This window comes from Pelecanus crispus, chromosome 2, assembly GCF_030463565.1.
Source record: "Pelecanus crispus isolate bPelCri1 chromosome 2, bPelCri1.pri, whole genome shotgun sequence".
NCBI classification, from domain to species: Eukaryota; Metazoa; Chordata; class Aves; order Pelecaniformes; family Pelecanidae; genus Pelecanus; species Pelecanus crispus.
In genome coordinates, this window is record NC_134644.1 from 54,415,202 (window position 1) to 54,435,860 (window position 20,659).

General features: G+C 43.1%; 2 protein-coding genes across 2 annotated transcripts in view; one reads left to right on the forward strand and one right to left on the reverse strand.

The window, feature by feature from the left end:
- Positions 1–13,347, forward strand: part of AOAH (acyloxyacyl hydrolase) — an 84,501-nt gene extending 71,154 nt beyond the window's left edge. Inside the window, 5 exon segments of the mRNA XM_075705013.1 lie at positions 411–469; positions 551–610; positions 2,229–2,325; positions 6,117–6,193; positions 13,219–13,347. Of these exon segments, the coding sequence (XP_075561128.1) occupies positions 411–469; positions 551–610; positions 2,229–2,325; positions 6,117–6,193; positions 13,219–13,347 (422 nt within the window).
- A 5,027-nt stretch (positions 13,348–18,374) lies between these two features.
- Positions 18,375–20,659, reverse strand: part of ANLN (anillin, actin binding protein) — a 28,973-nt gene continuing 26,688 nt past the window's right edge. Inside the window, exons 24-25 of the mRNA XM_075704907.1 lie at positions 18,911–19,083; positions 18,375–18,507 (exon numbers count right to left, since the gene is read on the reverse strand). Coding sequence (XP_075561022.1) covers positions 18,384–18,507; positions 18,911–19,083 — 297 coding nt within the window. The 3' untranslated portion in view covers positions 18,375–18,383. The remainder of the gene's footprint in view (positions 18,508–18,910; positions 19,084–20,659) is intronic.

Below are 20,659 nucleotides of genomic sequence, written 5' to 3' on the forward strand. Positions count from 1 at the left end.
AGTCACCTCCAATCTTCCCTTTGGCTTTGCAACCCCTGCATTTGTTTGGAGGGTGAGCGACACGTTAATGGATAAAATATCAGTCACGTACCTGGGAGATTGGCACAGGCTGTGATGACTAACCCTGCATGCAAGACAAATCGCCCGTGAAAGGCCGGGGAGGGACGCAGGAGAAGCAAAAGCAGCTCTGCACGCTGTGGGGACACAGGCGCCTTAGCGGGAAGGATGCGGCGGTGCCACCTCTGTTGCATCCCGGCTCTGGTGGCGGGAGGGTGACCTGGGGGCAGGGGGGGCGGGAGACTTCCAGGGTGCCCCATCGAGGAGTCTAATGCATGGGAACACACAGACCTACAAAATTAAGTTACATTTGGCCATCAGGCACATGAGGTTTCCTTCTCTGTGCTTCGCAGGGCAGCTGAACCGGGACGTCACATACAGCCAAATTTATTCTTTCCTTGACTGCCTCCAGGTAAGGTCTCTGGTTGTAGCTTATGAGCCCCCCCTTTCCTCTTGGCCGGCTGCTAAAGCCCCGCTCCCTGTGCCTGCCCAGGTGAGCCCCTGCAGCGGCTGGATGACTCCCAACGAGACCCTCAGGAACTTGACCTCGGAGGTAAGTCTCGACGAGGCTGCAATGGGACTGTGCTCTTGCACGGGTGCTCTTCCAGTTTGTCCCTGTGTCTGAGGAGATAAGCCTGATATCTCAAAGGCAAGACATCAGCACACTTTTTTCTTCCCGAGGCGGGGGGAGAAGATGCGTTAACATCTGTACCCATCCTTTCAGACACCTCTCAGACTCTGGGAGACAGCATGGTTAAGTTAAGGGATTCGTAAATGTATTTATTCCCTTTCCAACTTCTCAGCTGCCCCAATTTTTTCTCAAGGGATGCGATCTCCCTGAGACAAAACTGTTCAGGTTCATGTTCTTTAAGGAGAAAACATACCTGATAAGAAAAAAAAAAAAAAGGCTTGTTAATCAAGTAGCTGTGAGTATGAAAAGCCAACTGCATAGATTTCTCTGGCAGCGGGAGCAGGCCCCGAGAGCAAGAGCCTTACCCTGTCTTCATTTGGGATTTGTGTTAATCTTCCTCAGACACATTTCTGTAGACTTAATCGCCAGATGGTGTGGCCAAGGAGCATCCAGGCTCAGTGCAGGAATGGGAACAGACAGAACAGAGATGTCTTAAAACTCACCCTAAAGATCTGGCTGCAGAAGTGAATATCACATAATATCAGCCACTTATTCCCTTACAGTACCAGCTGATTTTTAATCCCACCACCCCCCTGCAGCCATGTAAAAGAACCAGTAACCAAATATCATCAAAGGTGTCATCTCTGTGTATAGTTATATTAATGTTTGCATTCACTAAACAAAAAATATGGCCTTAATTTCACCAAGGCTTACATATGTGTTTCATTTTATGTCCTGTCCCTCTTGACTTCAGAGACGGCAATTAAGCACATTTCTAAATCTTTGCAGGATTGCAGCATATATATTCGTACCAACAATACAGAACATACAGTACACGTAACTTCTGTCCATGAACGATTCATATGTCTGCAGGGTATGAATTAATCTTCTTTCTGAGCCCCTGTCTGAAACTAATTGTCTATGTTATTATCCAAACTGCACAATTTAAATATTTAGGAGATCCTGATCTCTGTTACGGCTGTAGAAATCACATGGGATATATCAGTTAGGTAGATGCTCAATGGAGGTAATTTATTGTGCTGAAAGTAAGGGCAGAATTTGGTCTGCATAGATAAGCATTAGCACCCACAACACAGCAGCAGGAAGGATAATGGGAAAGGAGAACATTTTTCCTCTAGAAAAGTTTCAGTTTTCTTTAAGAGGAATGAAAATGACTGGGCTGCCACTCATCAAGAGGCCTCTGAAACCGAGAAATTCAGAATATTTATATAGGCGTAGAGACACTACTAAAAGAGACGTCCATTGAAATAACCGTATGCTGCATTAAACTTATTACATCAGCTGAGGCCTCAGTGCAACCTGCAGTGACGTACTGCATGGTGAGCTGGGTAGCCCAAAGGCTGGTGGTGCTCATGCAAGTCTACATTACAATGAAGAATCCCATTTCACCTCCTTTCCCCCAGCTAAAAGAGCAACATTAGCTTCCAAATTCCTGACCGCACATCAGTGACAAAAGCTGAATCCATGCAAAGCAGCATGAGTAGCAATGAACCACCATTAAATCATTTGATTTTTGCAGAGAGCTCTACAACTTTCCAATGTCCTGAAAGAAATAGCAAGATCTGAGAAATTTGCCAACTTTGATATTTTCTACATGGATTTTCCACTGAGACAAAGTAAGTTGCTTTTTTCCTGTCTTTCTCATGAAGCATTTAGTGAGGTGCTGGGCTGCTAATTTGCTCCTCATATTTTAGCTCTGTACTGGGAGAAGGACAGCATAGCCAGCCAGCCTAGGCGACCCTGCTGGCAGGGCTGGGGCCAAGGGGGGACCCTTAATGCCATCTCCCAGCTTCCCAGGTTGGGGTAACCTTTGGATCTCTGCCGAGGTGAGACCCCATCACCAGCCTGGGGGTCACAACCTCCCCACTGCTCCCAGCTGCCAGCACCCACAATCCCAGTGCACAGCACACAGGCCTTTTGCGCTTGGGTGGCAGGGGGTGTTGGTGGCAAGGCGACAGGGACAGCAGGCGAGCCTCTCCTAAAAATGCCTCCTGCTTGTCCACTGCAGATTCTCAGGCCGATGAAGAAAAAAAGAAATCTCAAAACTATCTCGGCCCATAAGATTTGGGTTTATTTTTGATCATTGCTTTTATAGGGGGTCATCTAGGCTGGAGATGGCGTATCTGCAATGGTGAAGGTGGTCTTCATGAGCTGCAGTGTACTACATCACTGACTGGGCTTCACATTGCCTCCTCTGGGATGAGCAGTGCCTTAGGAAGGAGAACTTTTCTCAGCCAGTTTTCCTGCCTGAATAACACAGCCACACTCTATTAACTCACTGTTTTCAAAAGTAGAAGCTCCTCTCCCAGGAGGAACTGGCTTGTTTCCTATGCTTCCTTAAGCACCTACATACTACTGTAACTTTTGACTTGAAGAGCTTACAAAACTCGTCCTTCTGTGATCTTAAGTGACATTAAGTAAGAGCATTACTTAAATAACTTGCTTCCGCAACTGACACTTGAAGAAAAAAAAAAAAAAAAAGAACCAGAAACCTTTCCTCCTTACTGTGAGCATGAGTGGAGAGTGTCCTCATAGGGCTAGGGACAGATGCCTGTCCCTGGATCCCTCTCAGCTCTGCTCCCCTTGCGAGATGTGTGTGGGTCCAGCTTGAGGCATCACCCAGCTTCAGCCCAGCTCCATTGCAAGGAGAAACCCTCTCACTCTTTCTTTTTAAAAAAAGAATCAGCATGGAGTTAGAGATTGAGGTGGGCAACATATTCAAGTAGTTAGATAGTGATGGGAAAGTAGGAAAACAGCTTTTTCTCTGTATCCAGCCTGAGCCTCCAATGTTTCAACTTATGCCTGTTGTCTCTCCCCATCCCATTGTGCACTGCTGTGAAGAGACTGGCCCCGTCCTCATCGCCTCCGAAAAGCTCTTTCTCAGGGTGGGCCATCCCCGTCCCTCAGCTTCCATTCACGGGGCAGGAACTGCAGCCCTGGCCACCTGGGGGCCCTTCCCGATAGAGTGAATTTTTACATTCCAAAAATAGTATATAATAATTGGAACACACCCCCCCAATCTGCATTTCCTTGTTTTTATATTCACATAGAGAGGTAGTTCTATACTGGTCTTTCTTGAAAAATTTTGCCTGGGGACAATATTTTAAATCCCAGCATGCAGACAGCTAAAACCAGAGGCAAGAAGGGACAGAAGCACCCTGGCAATACTTCAAAGTGTACATCTCTAACACCTCTCCCCATCAGTGCCTGGCTGTCCTTGGAAGCATGAAGCTGGCGAGGCACCTAAGATTATTGCAAAAATCTCATTTGCAGCCAAATCCTATCAAAATTCACAAACTTATTTTATCCTGCATGGCCCAATTCAGGAAGCTGGTTCTAGGTCTCATGCCGACCATATGGAGGAGGGAGTCTTTGTGTCCAAAACTTTATCTCAGAGAGGTGGGCTCCACTATCAAGTTTGACACCGTAGCACAGTCTTAGGATGTCCAAGTCTCTTTGCGGCTTTTGCCTCAGCTACTTAATATTTAACAAGTCATTAGGATTTGGAACAAACTACCTGCTGGGTAGGCAAATTACTTTAATAAGTTAAATTACTAAGTTTAGGTAATTTATTTGCTTTCACGAAAAGAAACATCTTAATATAATTTGCTGTTCTTGATTATGCATTAAATAAATGAGGTAAACAAAATCACACATGCACATACAAACATCAGCTCTGAAAGACACTTTGCAAAGTTTTCTGCAGCCCTGGAGCCACTGTTTTGTGCTTCCTGTCAGGAAAGCTGTCAGTTTGTGAATGTGCTCAAAAGCCAGCTAAGGCTGCTGACCTACTTTCCTGGTCTCTTTCTGAAGCAAGCGCAAATCCTCCCCTAAACTCTCCAGACATCAAATATTTAGCAGTGGTTGCACACTGTGATGAGTACATTGATTTCAGGCTGGCCTGGGCACATATATACATAGCAGTTCCCAGTTTTCTTGGAGTAAAATTTGAGAATACTAGGATTTATTCTAGATTTAGATGGACATTCAAGCTCAGATGTTGCCTTTGGCTGAAGAACTTAGTGGTTCCTTTAAGAAGCAGTGCAATAAATAAGGGGGTAGAGGTTGCTTGTTTTGGCTTTTTCTTGGTGTGGATGGGAGCAAGCTCTAGTCTAGTCTAGCCAAGGCAATAGGCACTTTTAAGACAAACTCTGGACATAGTCAGTTGGTGGGTATTTCTTCAACTGCTCTAGGATTTTTGGAGGTCAAGTATAATGGTCTAAATTCACCTGTCTTTATATAACCTTACTTATCTGACTTACTCCTCTGCTATTTCTGGCAGTGGAACAGTTGTCCCTCTACAAAGTAAAACACAATACACATCATCGTATTCAATATATAACATCAAATGTAAGGGGTTAGGCAAGCTCACTCTGCTTCTAATGTGCACTTTGTGGTGTAATCTAAGGTGAATATGCATTGTGCCAAACGTATTGCAAATTTGAAAAGCTCCAAGCCCTGTGTTTTGAAAAAAGGTTACTTTGGGTGTTGACTAAAGCACCTCAAGTAGGTTTCTATAGTCAAAGCGGGAATATGGCCCTTCTGTGAGTTCAAGGTTAGTTTGGAGACCCAGACATCACTTTTTGACACAATAGCCGGGGTCCAACAAACAGCGGTGAGGCTAGGTCAAAACTGTGGTGCTTGCTTGAACGGAGAACATTTTTCCCCTGACAGGATGCTTGCATAATGCTATTAAGAATTCTTAATCTGTCATTATAAAAGAAATTATTGAATTTACAGTCTGTTAATGCCATATCCACTAGTCCCAGGTTTGATCACTCCACAGCCCTTTTGAAGAGAGAAAGCTTGTTACTTCTCTAATGGCTCTGGGGCTTGCAGCACAGCATCATTTGCATTGAATGTCATGCTTATGTAATTCAAAAGGTTATTTTGTTGGAGTTGAAAAAGACCGCTCAGAGGAGAAGTAACTGAAAATGACAGGCTATTCCTGCAGACATCAGCCCATGTGAATATTGTGTTACCATCTCTTTCTCTAAAGAGCACTGTTTTCTTTATCTTTTATTCTTTTGCACTGCTGAAGATGCAACTAAAATGGGAAATGCAAAAGTATTAAATCAGTATTAAATAATTTACAGCCTTACTTGCTACAGCATCCACCTTAGTTGGGAGGGAAAGTGAATTGTTTTATGATCATTTATGTTCAAAAGGCTTCCTTGCATAAATAGCGCAGAGGAAAAGAAAAATAAAGGCTTAAATACTGCCCCAAGGAGAGGGGATTGTACACAATATTGGCTCTGACAACTTTATACGAATTATCATAATCTTCACGCAGAGCCGTTGTGTGCTTAAAAGTACCGGCGGCACTTTGAGGAAGAGGGGGGGTACATCTCCAGGCGGGTGCCTACATGCTCACCGGTGATAACCCCTCTGCTTATGTTGTTCACAGCGGCCGAGGAGTGGCACAAGATGGGAGGCGAGCCCTGGCAGCTGATTGAACCAGTCGATGGCTTCCACCCCAGCCAGGTAAAATACCAGCCCTGGGAGATGGGCGGGAGCAGGGGGGATGCCAGCGCCCACCACTGCCCGAGGCACTCGGTCGGACCACAGCGGGGATGTGGGCTTGGGGGGTTTCTCTTTTAAAAGAGATGATGGCTCTAGCCCCGGAGCAGATGTCTCTGTTTCAGCCACCCTACCCTCTGCTCTAACTTCTGCAAGGTCTTCTGCTGCTTTCTTTCTCTTATTGACCAGCACACTGGCCAAACAGGTCTTAAACCACAAAACCAGACCCTTGCCATGTAGGCTGGCTACCTGCCTGCTCAAACACACATGGGAGTTTTGCAGGATAAGGGCAGTGGTGCAGCACTGGGAAAACCTGAGAGGCCCCCTCCAGCCCAGTCCCTGCCCCAGCCCTGCAGCCTCAGCCTCTGAAGCCAGGGGTCCTCAGAGGAACAAAGCTTTCTTTTTGAGGCTATATATTTAAATTGCTTTATGCTCTGCATCTACATGTTATGAAGAAGTCTTCTCCTACCTGATTGGCCTCCAAGGACAGGTGACAGGGGAAGGATTACAGTCAGAAATAACTGAAAGGGAAGGAGAAGCAGCTGCTCCACTTAAGTTCTTGCTTGTTTTCACTGAGTGCAAAGTTGCCCGGTTCCCACTGCGTTCACTTTCAAAGTACTTTTTGACTCTCTAAAATGCTTGGAGAGAGCATGTTCAGCAATCAGCTACAAAGCCAATTGCTTTTCTGTACACGCTTCAGATTTCAAACACGTATATGAAGCAAAGCAGCAGCCAGTCTTCCCCATACCGCTCTGAGAAAAACTGCATGAGCTGAAATCCTGCACGCAGCCTGTGGCAGCAATGGCTCACAGCGGTGGGCACAGCCTGGCTGGGGCTCTCCTGCCGGCCACACCACGGTCAGCCCCAGCCACTAAGTCAACACAGGGCAGGGGGTGGGGTCCCAAAACCAAAGACCATTCCTGTTTCCCATGCTTTTCAATCTTGACTCTCCGGAGCAAGAATTAGGCTGGGCTAAATTACAAGGGGACAAATTGTGGGAGGCAGGCGAGATGAAGAGGGACAGCAACAGCACAGCCCATTTTTCCTCCTCTGCCAGAGGGCTCTGCCCAGCAGCAGCAGCGGCGGCTGCTCTCCATCCCATATACTTAGCAATGGGTCTAGAAGTTTCTTGCTGCCTGCTGCTAAGAAGGAAAAGAACCCTCCAACCATCCAGCTCCACTCCCAACATCCCTGCCCTGCCTAGAGGCACAGGTCTGGGCAGCAGCTGGGAGTAGAAGGATTGCTGTTCCTCGGTGATGTTTTTGTGGTGCACGGTACTAGCTCTGTGCCATGGCAAGAGCGGTTTGGAGAAAGCTGTTGACTAGGGCACCACTGCCTTCCTCCATGCTTCTGGCTGCATGCTCTCTTCCACACAGGCATGACTGAGCCATAGAAGCAAACCCCGCTGCGCTGCCCAGTCACCAGCAGTGCCGTTTGGCAGCCACCCCTGCTCAAAAGCACAGGGTGAATTTGTGGACCAGTTTTATGATGTGAGCTAACACCCCGCATATATTCACTCCCATACCCCCGTCACCAAATAACCCGATGCGATGCCATCTTGCACGCTGGGTAAGAGCAGGCTGTGGAGAAGCACTTCAATGGGAGTGCGTTGCAAGCACTGATGGATTCCAACATTTCCACAGCTTCCCTGTTGACTGTGCTGTGCGTTCAGCCAGGGGAGACCTGCAGGGGGAAGTCCAAAGGCAAAATACATGTTTTAGTTGTTATCTTTTACAGCCATGCCGGTCAGCTGGAGCAATACGGTGGCTTGCTTAGCCTTGCCAAGTCAAAACAGCCTCCTGTTCAAAGAGGGACTCCTTCATAGCAGAAATTCCTGCCTGGCTACCAAGCAGTACCAGGAGATAGCTGCATGAAAGTATGAGCTCTCAGCCTGGGGACATGGAGAAAGTGTTTCTGGATTTTTCACTGCAGGCCTTTTGCAGGGAAGCAATTAGAGAAAACTTGGCAAATGAAATGAGAGTGAAAATAGTGATGAAATGAACCCCATTCCCAACCCTGCCATCTGGGGACACTGTGCAATACAAAGAGTCTGGAGTGAAGAAGAAAAGGTCTTTGCATTATTTTTATGCCTTACCCTGAAGCTGGCCTGAGGCTTCTTATAACCCCCAGCAGCAGGTCACTGAGGGGGTCAAGCTTGCCAGATCACAGCTTTTCGTCCAGGCTCTTGCCCACATCCCATATCCCACCAGCAGCTGGAAGGTAGCACAGAGTTGAAGGCAGCAAGTATATATCTTAAAGGGATCCTGCCTAAGCCAAAAGAAAATTATGAAAGGGCATTGAAGGGCAGCTAGCAAACCTACACTCAGCCCCTGGAGTGCCAAGCTGCAGGATCTGGCCAAGCACTGCCATGTTTCACTCCCTCTGGACCTGGCATCCTGCAGTGGTTATGATCTCCTCCTCCTGCTGTTAGAATGACATTAATGCTTTTATAGGTACATTTTCCCTTACAGTCAAGGTGCCAGCTGTAGATATGCCTCACTTTCAGTGAGTTACTGCCCTTCTAGGATTTATTAATTAGCCTTATCCAAACATCCACTGCTTTAAATCCATTTCTCTTTTCCTGCTAGTACACGGAAGCCTGTTATCAACACACTGCTATTTGGACTGAGATGTAGAACTCTGCTCCGAAAGAGTGGCTCTCTTAATAAAAAGAAGGGGAAGTGTAAGCAGAGAATGATGTTTAAGAGGACGCTTGAGAGAGATGATAAACAGTTCACTCCCTCCTCATACTAGTTTTATTTAAAGTTTTACTTTATCCTGATGTGAATGCCTCTGGCCAAGTGTGGCTTTCACACCACATAAAGCTGCCTAGCAGGAGAGGATTGATGCCGTGCAGCTCGTCAAGTGAATGGGGGTTCTTCACTCTCTGCAGCTCTTCCCCACGCCTCACACACAGCTTGACTATTAAACACGATGGATAAGACCTATTCTGAGCATTTCTACTGAGCTTTCTTTCTGAAGATCTTAAAGCACTTGACAAATATTCACAGTTTTTTTTAATTGAGCAGCATAAACATTTTACCTCCTGCCTTCAGATGCAGAGAAACTTTGGAATTTGGGATACAAGAACCACAGTGCCCCTCTCTGCCAGGGGTGAGCTGGAAGGGTACCATGATCCCTAGTCATTATGGTACAGCAGTAGGCAGGATAAGCTGGTGTCTGATGCCAGCCCCTAGATTTCACTTGTGTTTATCTGCTGTCTCTTTAATTAAAAAACATAATCTGCTAGTATAGAATCATAGAATCATTTAGGTTGGAAAAGACCTTTAAGATCATCAAGGCCAACCATTAACCTAACACTACCAAGTCCACCACTAAACCAGTTAAGGGTCGAGTAATAATTAATTTCATGTTTCCTGGCTTGGTGGCTGGATTATTTTTTAATGAAAGTAAAACTAGAATAGAATCATTAAGGTTGGAAAGGAGGCCTAAGATCATCAGTCCAACTGTCAACCCAACACCACCATGCCCACTAAACCATGTCGCAAAGTGCCACATCTACAACCTTTTTGAACACCTCCAGGGATGGTGACTCCACCACCTCTCTGGGCAGCCTGTTCCAATGCTTGACCGCTCTTTCAGTAAAGAAATTTCTCCTAATATCCAATCTAAACCTCCCCTGGCGCAGCTTAAGCCCATTTCCTCTCATCCTATCACTAACTACTTGGGAGAAGAGACCAACACCCACCTCACTATAACCTCCTTTCAGGTAGTTGTAGAGAGCGATAAGGTCTCCCCTCAGCCTCCTCTTCTCCAGGCTAAACAACCCCAGTTCCCTCAGCCGCTCCTCATAAGGCCTGTGCTCCAGACCCTTCCCCAGCCTTGTTGGCCTTCTCTGAACACGCTCCAGCACCTCAATGTCTTTCTTGTATTGAGGGGCCCAAAACTGGACACACTATTCCAGGTGCAGCCTCACCAGCGCTGAGTACAGGGGAACAATCACCTCCCTGCTCCTGCTGGCCACACTATTCCTGATACAAACCAGGAAGCTGTTGGCCTTCTCAGCCATCTGGGCACACTGCTGGCTCATGTATAAACATGGCAGAAGCAGGTGTCAGCATGTATATCCAATAGTCCAGCTGTCCAGCCACGCAGGAGGGATGTGGAAGGGAACTGAACCTCCCTAACTGAGAGTTGCATACTTACCATTGCAAGGAGAAGGAAAAGAAAATAAGGAAAAAGGCAACACACCCTTTGTCCCATTAGAGCTATTCTGTTTTTTCATGCATTAGAAAAAGGCTAGGGTAGGACACTCATGTAGGAAAAACTATCCCCCATAGTCCCCGCTCCTGGCAGTATTTTATATTTAAAAACCCTTGAAAGAAGGAATAAACACCAAGTGCTCATTTGTTTAGCCAGGCCCAGAACTACATTCCCTTACTGCAAATTTCTTGGGGAGGAAGGGTTTTTTCCTGCATGTTTACCTGTTGCAAAACAGAAGGCTGCAAACAAGACACTCATTCTTGGCATAACTGTAGTCCTCTTAAGTCTCAAAGATAAAATTGGGCTCTATGAGGTTTATTTTCCAAGACACCCAGCTCAGGCTGTAAGTTGAGGAAATTCACACCATTTACTTTTGATGCCTAAAAGCAAAATGCATCACTCAGCCCTCCTAAGTTCCCTCTAAAGCTGTCTCTGAGACACTGTACCCCAAAGTCTGGCTCAGCTGTCCTTGGAAAAAATCTGACTTTCTCTTCCCATTGACTATAGTGGAAGCCCAGGGACTTTTTTTCAGCATCTCTCCCTTCCTATGAAATCTCACTGCAGACCATTCTGAGTGCCAGATGGCTTCAAGGACATTCCTTCTCTCTAGAACAGCCGATTGCTTTGTTTGGAAGACAGGGCCATGCATTTCACCAAGATCCTGCATAAACAGCTTTGTTTCTTGCTTTTATGAAGTTACCAGGGAGAACATGAAAGCCCCGAGTGTCACAAACTAGAACCTGAGACGCGTGGAAGATTCTTAATAATTACGTACAGGCAGGAAAGCACAGCTTAAGTGTGATGAGCTTCTCCCTTTTCTCTTTCCTTAAGACACAGAAAAACACATTCCAGCCAGAAAAAAAGAGAAAAACCTGGTGACACATATCAGATTATTGGGCATTTACACTTTGCTGAGAGGCATGTCCATTGCCAGTTTGGTGCAGAAGGAGGAGACAGATAGCCAGAAGCTGCTGAAAAAATACAGCTACCTCCCAGTCACGGTCACTCAGGGCTCTACGAGGAATGGATAATATTTCCTTTAAAAAAATTGCTTAGAAGCTGTCATTCTTGCAAAAAATGAATTGTAAAAAAAACGTAAGAATTATAGCTGGTCTCAAAGCACAAGGGCTTTGGAATTTAAAAAAGGCTTGCAAGAAAAGTGATTCCTAGAGTCATGAACCCTCTCTATGCCACACTACTCCTCCAGAGTAAAATACTGAAACCATCAGGACCACATGAAATGATGTCTCAGCAGGACCTACGTAATTTAGGGCAGTCTAAGCATATATGTCTTAAATAGCAGTCAACAGTAGTCTGAACACTGTAGAGCATACCTCTGGTGGTACTTTTGCAGAGTGCACTATGCAAAGACAGTAAGGTTTTTTAAACCAACCAACCCTGGTAAAAAAAAACGTATGGAAGGCTTAGGGGCTTGTGAAGAAGATTTGCAGACTACCATGCCAGAGTGGACCACTGACAGAGACAGGTCTCAGCCCTCCGGCAGCCATAGGGTGTCCCAGAATAACCATGTTCAGTCACATTAGAAATTTTGACCAAGAGAAATCACCCTATTGCACAATCTCCCCATTCCTCTCCCCTGCCCCAATTCTTCCATTAGCTTAATGAGACCTTGAGTGACCAGAGTCTAAGAGCTTTCACCCCGCAAAAGTGTCTCTTTGTACATCAGCTCTGAATAAAAGAAAGTTTTTGTCTCCTGACCCATCATTACAGCTTCTTTCAAAAAGCACAGGATTTAAGAAGTGCATAAAAATTCTCCAAAGGCTCCAGTCTGTTCCCAAACTCTGAAACATCAGTATTCAAATAGTTTGATTCCAGAAACCCATCTTGGACCTTAATAAAGAGGCTTCGTTAGCCCTATTTAAGCCTCAAAATTAAAATCCATGTCAGAGTGAGTTTTAGGATTGAAAGTAAAGTTACCATATAAGCAGAATATAATTGTGGGTCAGAAATTAAAACAAAAATACATTAGCAGGGTGTGAAAATTTGGTTAAAGGAGAATCAGGCTGTTCTCCCTTCCCTTTTCTCCTACCCCAACGTTTTTCACCCTGGCAATATGGCAGATACAATTTCTCTTTGGTGCATAACTTCTAGGGCAAAAACTCTATGAAAGCTAGAGTGATTCTGATAGCAAGGAGAAAAGCTATTTTACCAGTTCTGCAGGTCTCATGGAAAAAAGCTCTGAAGACAACCAGCAGCAGGCATGAACTTAGAACATCAGAGCTGGGTAGTTTTGAACCTAGATATAATTGGGCCTCTTTTTCCTCAACACCTGTGGTTTCCTCATAGGACAGCAGAGAGAATATTTATTAGAAGTACCGGAGGCATTTAGGAGCATGAATTCCTTTGGACTTGCAAGAGTTTTATGCATTATATCCAAGCAGTGCTTTTGAAATACTTTCCAAAAAAAAAATTTCTTTTTTGGGGGGGTGGAAATCAGACTCTAGGACTTTTGAATAGAAGTTTATAGACCAGACAACATAGGCATCAGCAAGTGGTTGGAGACTATCATTAGACCAAGTGACTGGTCAGGGAGATGCAGATATATAGTCCTCACCTTACTTTTACTGTTCAGAAGGATTTTTTTCCCCATTCAGGCACCTGGGGTATTTTCTTTGGTTAGAGGTTACAGCCCACCACGTGGCTATGCAGGGGGTTCTTCTTTATGGTGGGGTCTCCTAAGTGCTGGCATGAAATGGCTACATTATAGAGGCACAAGAAATTGATAGTATTTGTGCTGTTTGCAGATTGCTGCAGCCCTTGGAACAAGCATTACCTGGCAGAAGGCGCTACATGAGTGGCCTCAAGTGCTTGGAAAGGAGAATCCATTCAACGACCAGATTGAAGCTATATTCAAGGATCAAGGTGGACACTGACTTCCAAACTGCCGGAGCCCTGACATGGTTTACGGTGATGCTTCCCAGTGCATTCCACAAAACAAGATGATTAAAGACACGCACAAAAAAAGGGGAGGGCAAGTTATCAGAGCCAGTAACAGTGGACATAACATAACAGCCTTCTTTTCAGTCTTGTATCTCACCTGCACCAGTAGGCTATGCTTTTTCTGTGGAGCTACAAAAACTAAAATCAAAGGATACCTGCCAGCTAGACCATTTATTATACTAGTTTGCAAATCCATACATTTTTTTCGATATATAAGCAAACTCCTAGCCCTACCTCATATTTTCCCCCCTGCAGAACATTACTTCTAGGCTTTCCATTTGTACTGTTTCAATAATTAATCTGATCCCAAAAAGGGGTGGGGGGGGACAGGGGACGACGACGGACGACAACACACCCCCAAACTCATTATGTTGCTGTAAATTGTGCGTATGTAATTGCCCTGACTGTCAATACATTATTTAGCTGCTATTTGCTTATTAAAATGTGCCAGGAATAACAAGGCACTAGAATTTTGATTTGCCTGGCAGCGTTAGTGCAAGCTGAGTGAGCACAGGTTTGCTTCCCCCCCATTAACAAGGTATAACTTGACAACCCTTCATGTATTTAAAACAGGTTGCTTTTTCAAGCTTTAATACATCTTTGCTCTTTTGCTTCCTAACAATTATGACATACCCAGTCCTGTACCTTTTACAGGCATGACCCAGGGAATCACTGAAGATACTGGGCAGCCTTTACCTGCTTTATTTCATATGCAGAATTGAAGGTTGAGAATTAATAGTAGTTTTTTCCACCAGCTTATCTGATACTCTTTGCAAAATAAACAAACAAATGCGTATATAAGTATAAAAAATTAGGGACAGCTCTACCCTACTCACAGCCCTGCTGGTGGTGAAGGGATCAGGCAGCAAAAATGTCACTAATTATACATGAAAAAAATCAGGTAAATAGAAAGTGTTAACATGGCATGACTAAAGCCCATCCAAATTAGCTAAAGCAGGTAGACTTGCTCTGCTTTTTGTTCTGAACACGTCCCCTGCACGATGCTGCGTCACCCATGAGCCAGCTCTTGGGCTGCGGTCCAAACTAAAGGAGATGGCCTGGACTTGTATGGACCTTTGCACAGTGGCCATGGCTGTAGGAGATGCATCTGCTCAGTATTTTGAATAGGCAGAGGATGACTTGCTAATGCTATTTCGATTGAAGCATGTATTATTGCTATCCTAGATCCTCTTCCTTTTTTTTTTAAAGTACAGCCAATGCCACATCTTTTATTAAGACAGAAGTTCCTTTGGGACAACTGCTAACATTTAAGGAAATATTCAAGTCGCCTACTTTAGGAAACCAAAAGAGAATACATTCCTTAATTGAATGACACTTACTAATAAGGCCCCAATTCATTCAAGACATTTAGATGTTACCAAAATATCCAGTCTCCCAAGAAACAGTTTCAACTCCACAGAGGCATGCCGGAGGAAGACTATTTAGCATTAGAAGGAAAAGGAAATCTACCTGCTTCCTGTACAAATTCCCTCCACCATACAGCACAACATTCGATGCACACTGGCCAGGTAGAACACCTTCTATTTTTTTATTACCTTTTAAGTTTTCCTGTCTTTCATTAAAAACAACACAAGGACAGAAACAAGTGCATCCACATGGCTTTACTATAGACCAAGTACAGCATAGACAATAATTACAGAATATCAAATAATTTCCTCTACACCAAAATACAGAAATGTAGCAATTAAAAGGGGAAAGGGAACAGTATGTGTTTAGAAGCCAAATTTTCAGGCAATCTCATTGCAAATTATTGTATTTCATTTGAGGTTGGGATTTAATAACACCAATTAGGAGTTTTACAAGCTAATAAAACTGAAATTTCCTCAGCTAAAATAAGCTTCATTGCCCAGAGCAAAGCATTTTCCATTTATAGACTTCCTTATTAGTGAACATCTTGAATTTCTGAACAATGGGAAAAAAGCTTTCTCATAAAATTAGAGCAGCATCTTCTCAAAGATGACCTGAAACCCCCAGAGCTGAATCCCAAAGCAAAGCTCTCAGATTTGCCCAGTATAATCGCTCCATGCTTGATCAGGGGTCTCCAAGGGACTTCATGAACTGGGCTGAAGGAGCACTAACCAAACCCTACGTCCTCACGCCTCAGAGGCGAGCTCTGCAGCTCAGCATTAGGCCGTACGCAGAAACTTGATTTGTAACTAATACAGTAACTATTTGCAAATAAAGATGAATTTTGGGCCTATTAAGCTGTCAGCTTTCACAACCACTATGTGTCTCCATTATTTCCAAGAATGCAAAAACCAGCTGAAGATCTGCACCCCCAACCATCAATCACTTACCAGTACCATTCTAAAAATAAGTGTCCTATATTTAAACAAATGCTTCTGAAAAAGCTTACTTAACGAACTATGAATCCTAGTCTATTCCATTATAGTCTGTCTGCTGGTGCTGAGATTAGGTGAAGGTAAAATATGCATGGGGAAGAGAGAAATAAACGGGGAGGAAGGTTTCTCTTGGAAGGCTAAGTATAGTTCCATGAAAATCAAACTTTATAGCAGCACAGATTTCTAGAAGGAATGGTCCGTCAAGGTCTTTTTTTGTGGGGAGAGTTAGAGCATGTGAACACGGAGGCGGGGATTATGTCACTGGCTAGTTCCAATGCAGTGCAAATGGGAAGGGTTTTTTTTTTTGATGTTATCCTGTTCATAAACTGTTTTTACAAAACTTAAAGCTTGTTTAAAGTCAGACAGTAGAAACTATTTTTGAGGTATAGAACAAACAGCTTCAGGTAGCTATAGATTAATTCACACTCTGGCCTCTTCCAAAAGGATCCACTACAAACATGAAAAAATATGTTTGCTAACGTTTTCAAAAAATTTTCCACAGCTCACCCTTAAAAGAGCAGGGGGAATGCGGGAGGGGAGGAGGTACACAGCAGTGCAAGTGGGTCAAGCTGTAAATGCAGGCTTGCTGCTAAGCTAGCATCACATGCTTCTGCCACGTGTCATCACCACTGACAGCTTGTGCCTAGAACTCACCACCCAGGTCAGCTGTTCTGACTTACATCACCTGTTATACTTTATACCTTTCCTTGATGAGGATAATTTTTCATCTTGGGCAATGAACAAACACAGAGTAGTTTCTACAATGGATAATAGCCCAATTAGCCTAAATAAAAATAGGTCATTCCCTTAGATAAATCTAGTTCCATTCTTAACACCTTTCTATGGACTCATTTCATAATTTTATATTCAATGATTCTTATTAACCTCCACTTGGAATTTTAAGTAGACAGCCTACCGTGGATCCACAGATGACATTTGCTCTTCCACTGTCCATGTTGCACTGCTACTTTGCTGCCGTGTCTCCATCACAAGAGAAAAGAACCGTCTGCTCCTCTCCATACCTGATGAGCTGCTGGTCTCTAGCAGCCTCTACATTCATATACGTCCCAACCAGTTCATGATAACTGCCCACGGACAATCTGGCCTCCCACTACAAAATTTGGTGCTAGCTACCCCTGAGGCATCACATTATCTTCTCAAATCAAGTGGTATTTTGGGATACACATACTGAATAGAATCCTTTCTTAAACATGGTGTGGAGTCCAGCTTTTCTTCTTCAGTCTACAAACTAGTACCTCGAATGCATAGATGACATTATGAAAAAAACCCTAAGGTATTTTATTCTTTATTTTAAATGAATAAAATAAATCTCAATACATAGTTTGGAAATATTTCAAGATATCAGAAAAAGAAAACTAGATTTAAAGGCAAAAGTACAACAGCAGCAGGATGAAAACAGTATAAGCTAACAGAATTTAGTGTTTCAAGTGTGAATATATAATAGCAATAGCAATTTTAAGTATTCCACTATTGCATTCACAATTCGCTAAGCCCAGTGAAAAGCTGTGAAAATTGCCAGTTTTAACTGAATAGTTTTGCCATTTTAATGATGGGTCTGAAGTAATGCTTGTATCTGCATTTATGGACACGTCTACGAGGGGGAGGAAGACCCATACCTTCGGCCAGCGGAGTATTAGTTGGTACGTAGCAGCTTTGTAACATCTTATTAAAAAAAAAACAGCAAGTACTCTTACAACCTATTCCCAGTTCTCAAATGGAAGAGGATTCTAGCTTGTACAAACCATGAGTCCCAGGAAATACTAATGTATACAATCCTAAAACTAATTTTTTCTTTTTTTTTTCTTTAATGTAGCAGTCCTAAAAAATATTCAAGACCTTTCATTTCTATCAAAGTGCAATATACTGCATACATAATTCCACACCTGTAAGCCACATAGGATACATGCCATGCACTTATTCTTACCAGTTTGTATGAGAAATTGCAAAAGAAAGTATGCATATATTGTGCATGCCTTTTGTTCTGACCACAAGGACACTGTGCAAGCAAGAAATACCCATATTGCATGTTGTAGAATAAAATTTACCAGTAACTTCTATGCCTGATCATTACAAAAAACTCTGACAAACCCTCCAATATTAAATCTTGTGTTTCAGCACCATCCTTGTTAGAGAACTCTGAGCTATTGTTTCTTTCAGGGAGCTGAGTTATCTAGTAAGCTTGTTTTTTCACTAGCTTGCCCCCCACTTCCTGCCCTGAAGTGTGATTTCCTGCAATAATTTAGTTGTTTAAAGAAGAGAATGTATTTAGCTAAAAGAGACTTCCAAAAAAGGAGTTACATAAATATTTAGCACATTTAGAAACAGCTAATTGCTTCCTACCATACTCAAAAGCTAGGAAGCAAAAAAGTTTTAAAATTCTTAAAGTGAAATAAAAATACTGCATAATATAGTCCTGTATCATGTTACATACTCTCTCAAATTTAAAGCATAAGTGTCCCAGAGGACTTCCCACATTTTAATTTAAAATACCTCTGGGTTTGGGTTTTTTTTTTTCTTTTTTTTTTTTTTGTGTAGTTCATGCAGGTTTTTGCATACGTATTTTCTTCATATTTCCCTTCCAGAGTTTAAAGCTTTCCAATAGGTTTGTAGCAGGCATCAGGCTGCCACATGCGAAGGTCAACAAGGACTTGGTTGAGCTTTTGCATCCAAAGGTTACGCTCTTCTTTAGTATCAGCAGACAGCCAGTTCCTAAAAGGGAAAGAACCCAATGGATTAGATATGTCTTTCTCTGCCTCTACTTAGTTATTCTAAAAATGTCAAGCTGATCATCCATGGAAGCCCAAATAGCAGGGGAAAAAAAATGAAGTCAAGTATTCCACAATCCTGCTACCAAGCTACGTGGCATTCCCACTTCTGGAAAAGTTGAGTTCTTTGTCCTCAGAAGACTGAAATTGGACAGCAGGATAAACAAGGATTAAAAGCGAACCAAACAGTTCAAGTGTCATCCCAAAGTCTTAGCATTTAAAGAGTTTTGCATTAGCATGTCAAAGTTGTAAAGCTCCTATGTTATTAAAACTATCATTTGAGGCAAAACACCCCTCCCACACACATCCTATAACCTCCCACAACCTTCACGATTTTACCTACTCACTTTGTAACACAGAGTGTGTCTCTGCATTGGCTGACAAGAGTCTCTCTGTCATCTTCCCTCTGAGGACGGACAGTTATTAGTTCAAAAGTGTTGGGACGGGCACAGAACTCCCTGTTGGCAGGTTCAATCTGATGATTGGTGCAGTTAGCCAAGTTTATCCGGCCCAAAGGATGCTGAAAGTGAAGTTAGTTCATCAGTCAAGAATACTGCAATCAAGAGAAATTCTGAAAAACATATCCTTTAACAATTTTTTCGATTAAGTGACACCCCACCCCCAAATCAATTACTCCATACAAAAATAGGGATTCCACTTTTTGCGCTTGACAGCCATAGCTGAAGCAAGATAATATAGACAATGGAACATGCCCTGGCTCAGCCACATAAAACACAGCTAACAAGTCTATCCTGTACCAAAGGCTTAGGCTCTAGAAAGATATAGCTCCCTTTTTCTTTTTTCCTTAAAAAAAAAAAGGAGCTTTTTAACTCTCAAATTCAGGAGAACTTCATAATAGAATCCAAACTGATAAAGTAAAGCCTACAGAAAACAAGCACTTCAGGGATGCTTGCATTATTCTTGTCAAAGCCTATAAGCATATGGATTCATCTTCAAACATGCAACTAAGGCACCTAAGTACCATGTCCAGCTGCTTTAGCTCCCTCTGCAGTCAACAGCCAGACCCCTTCAAAAAGCATTTCAAATTCAAGGCAGTTACCTCTTTCTGCTGACTATAGAGAGAGGCTCAGCTATATGCCTAAAGTTAGTTACAGACCTTGGCTCCAATTCTTCACACCTACAGAATACCTCATCAGGGAAACATCACAAGATGCTCTTGGCTTGGAGAAGTGTTTGCTATTTATTGGGCATGTTCACTATACTATTCCATAGATAGTTAAAATAACCTAAGTTACAGGAAAAAGAAACACAGCTCCATTTCAAGGAACATTAAGAAAACAGGTTGCATGTTGGTGATTTATGTACAGCCATGGGAAATTTATTTAAAAAAAATTCCACAATTTAAAGCAATCATTGCCCAATACTGGTATTTCTGATCTACATCTATCTGTGCATGGTAGAACAGATATAGTGGGCGTAAGGGGAGGCATTTATGGATAGAGTTAATATTTCTGTAGATGACAGTATATCAAAAGAATATAGCTGACCCTTTCTCAGCATGATAATGAAACAAGTCTAGAAGATTTTTAAGAACAGAATCTGGAAAACAAACCAAAGCTGCTTTCTTGCAGACAAAAGCAGAATAGGAACCTTTTTCTTGCTTAAGTCAATTTTTTTTGCCTATCTTCTATTAGAGTAAGCAGAGATTTCTCCCTCTCTCCTGGCAGGGAAAGAAAGTACATTGATATATTTTGGCAATGTCAACTATCAGCATATGGTCTTCCTCTGTTAGCAGGGAAGAAACTGAACCCAGGCATCTGGATTGGCATAGAAGACCCAAAAGGACCAGAGTTTGCCACAGAGTTTGGAAAAGAAAGCATTCTGCCAACAAACAAGCAAGTGTTTAATGGTAAATTGCTTAATGGTAAATTGCTTAAGTGAGTCAGAAAAACCCTCTTGAAAGGGTTTAAAAGGACCTGGAAATATTTCAGTACACAGCGCAAGAACAGGCTAAGGAGACAAGAAGATTCACCTCAATGACAGATGAACATCTGATTTGTCTCATTAGCCAGACAATAACTTAGGTTTCCATGAGAACCATTTAAAAATCACCAGTTTCGGCTATAATGCAGAGC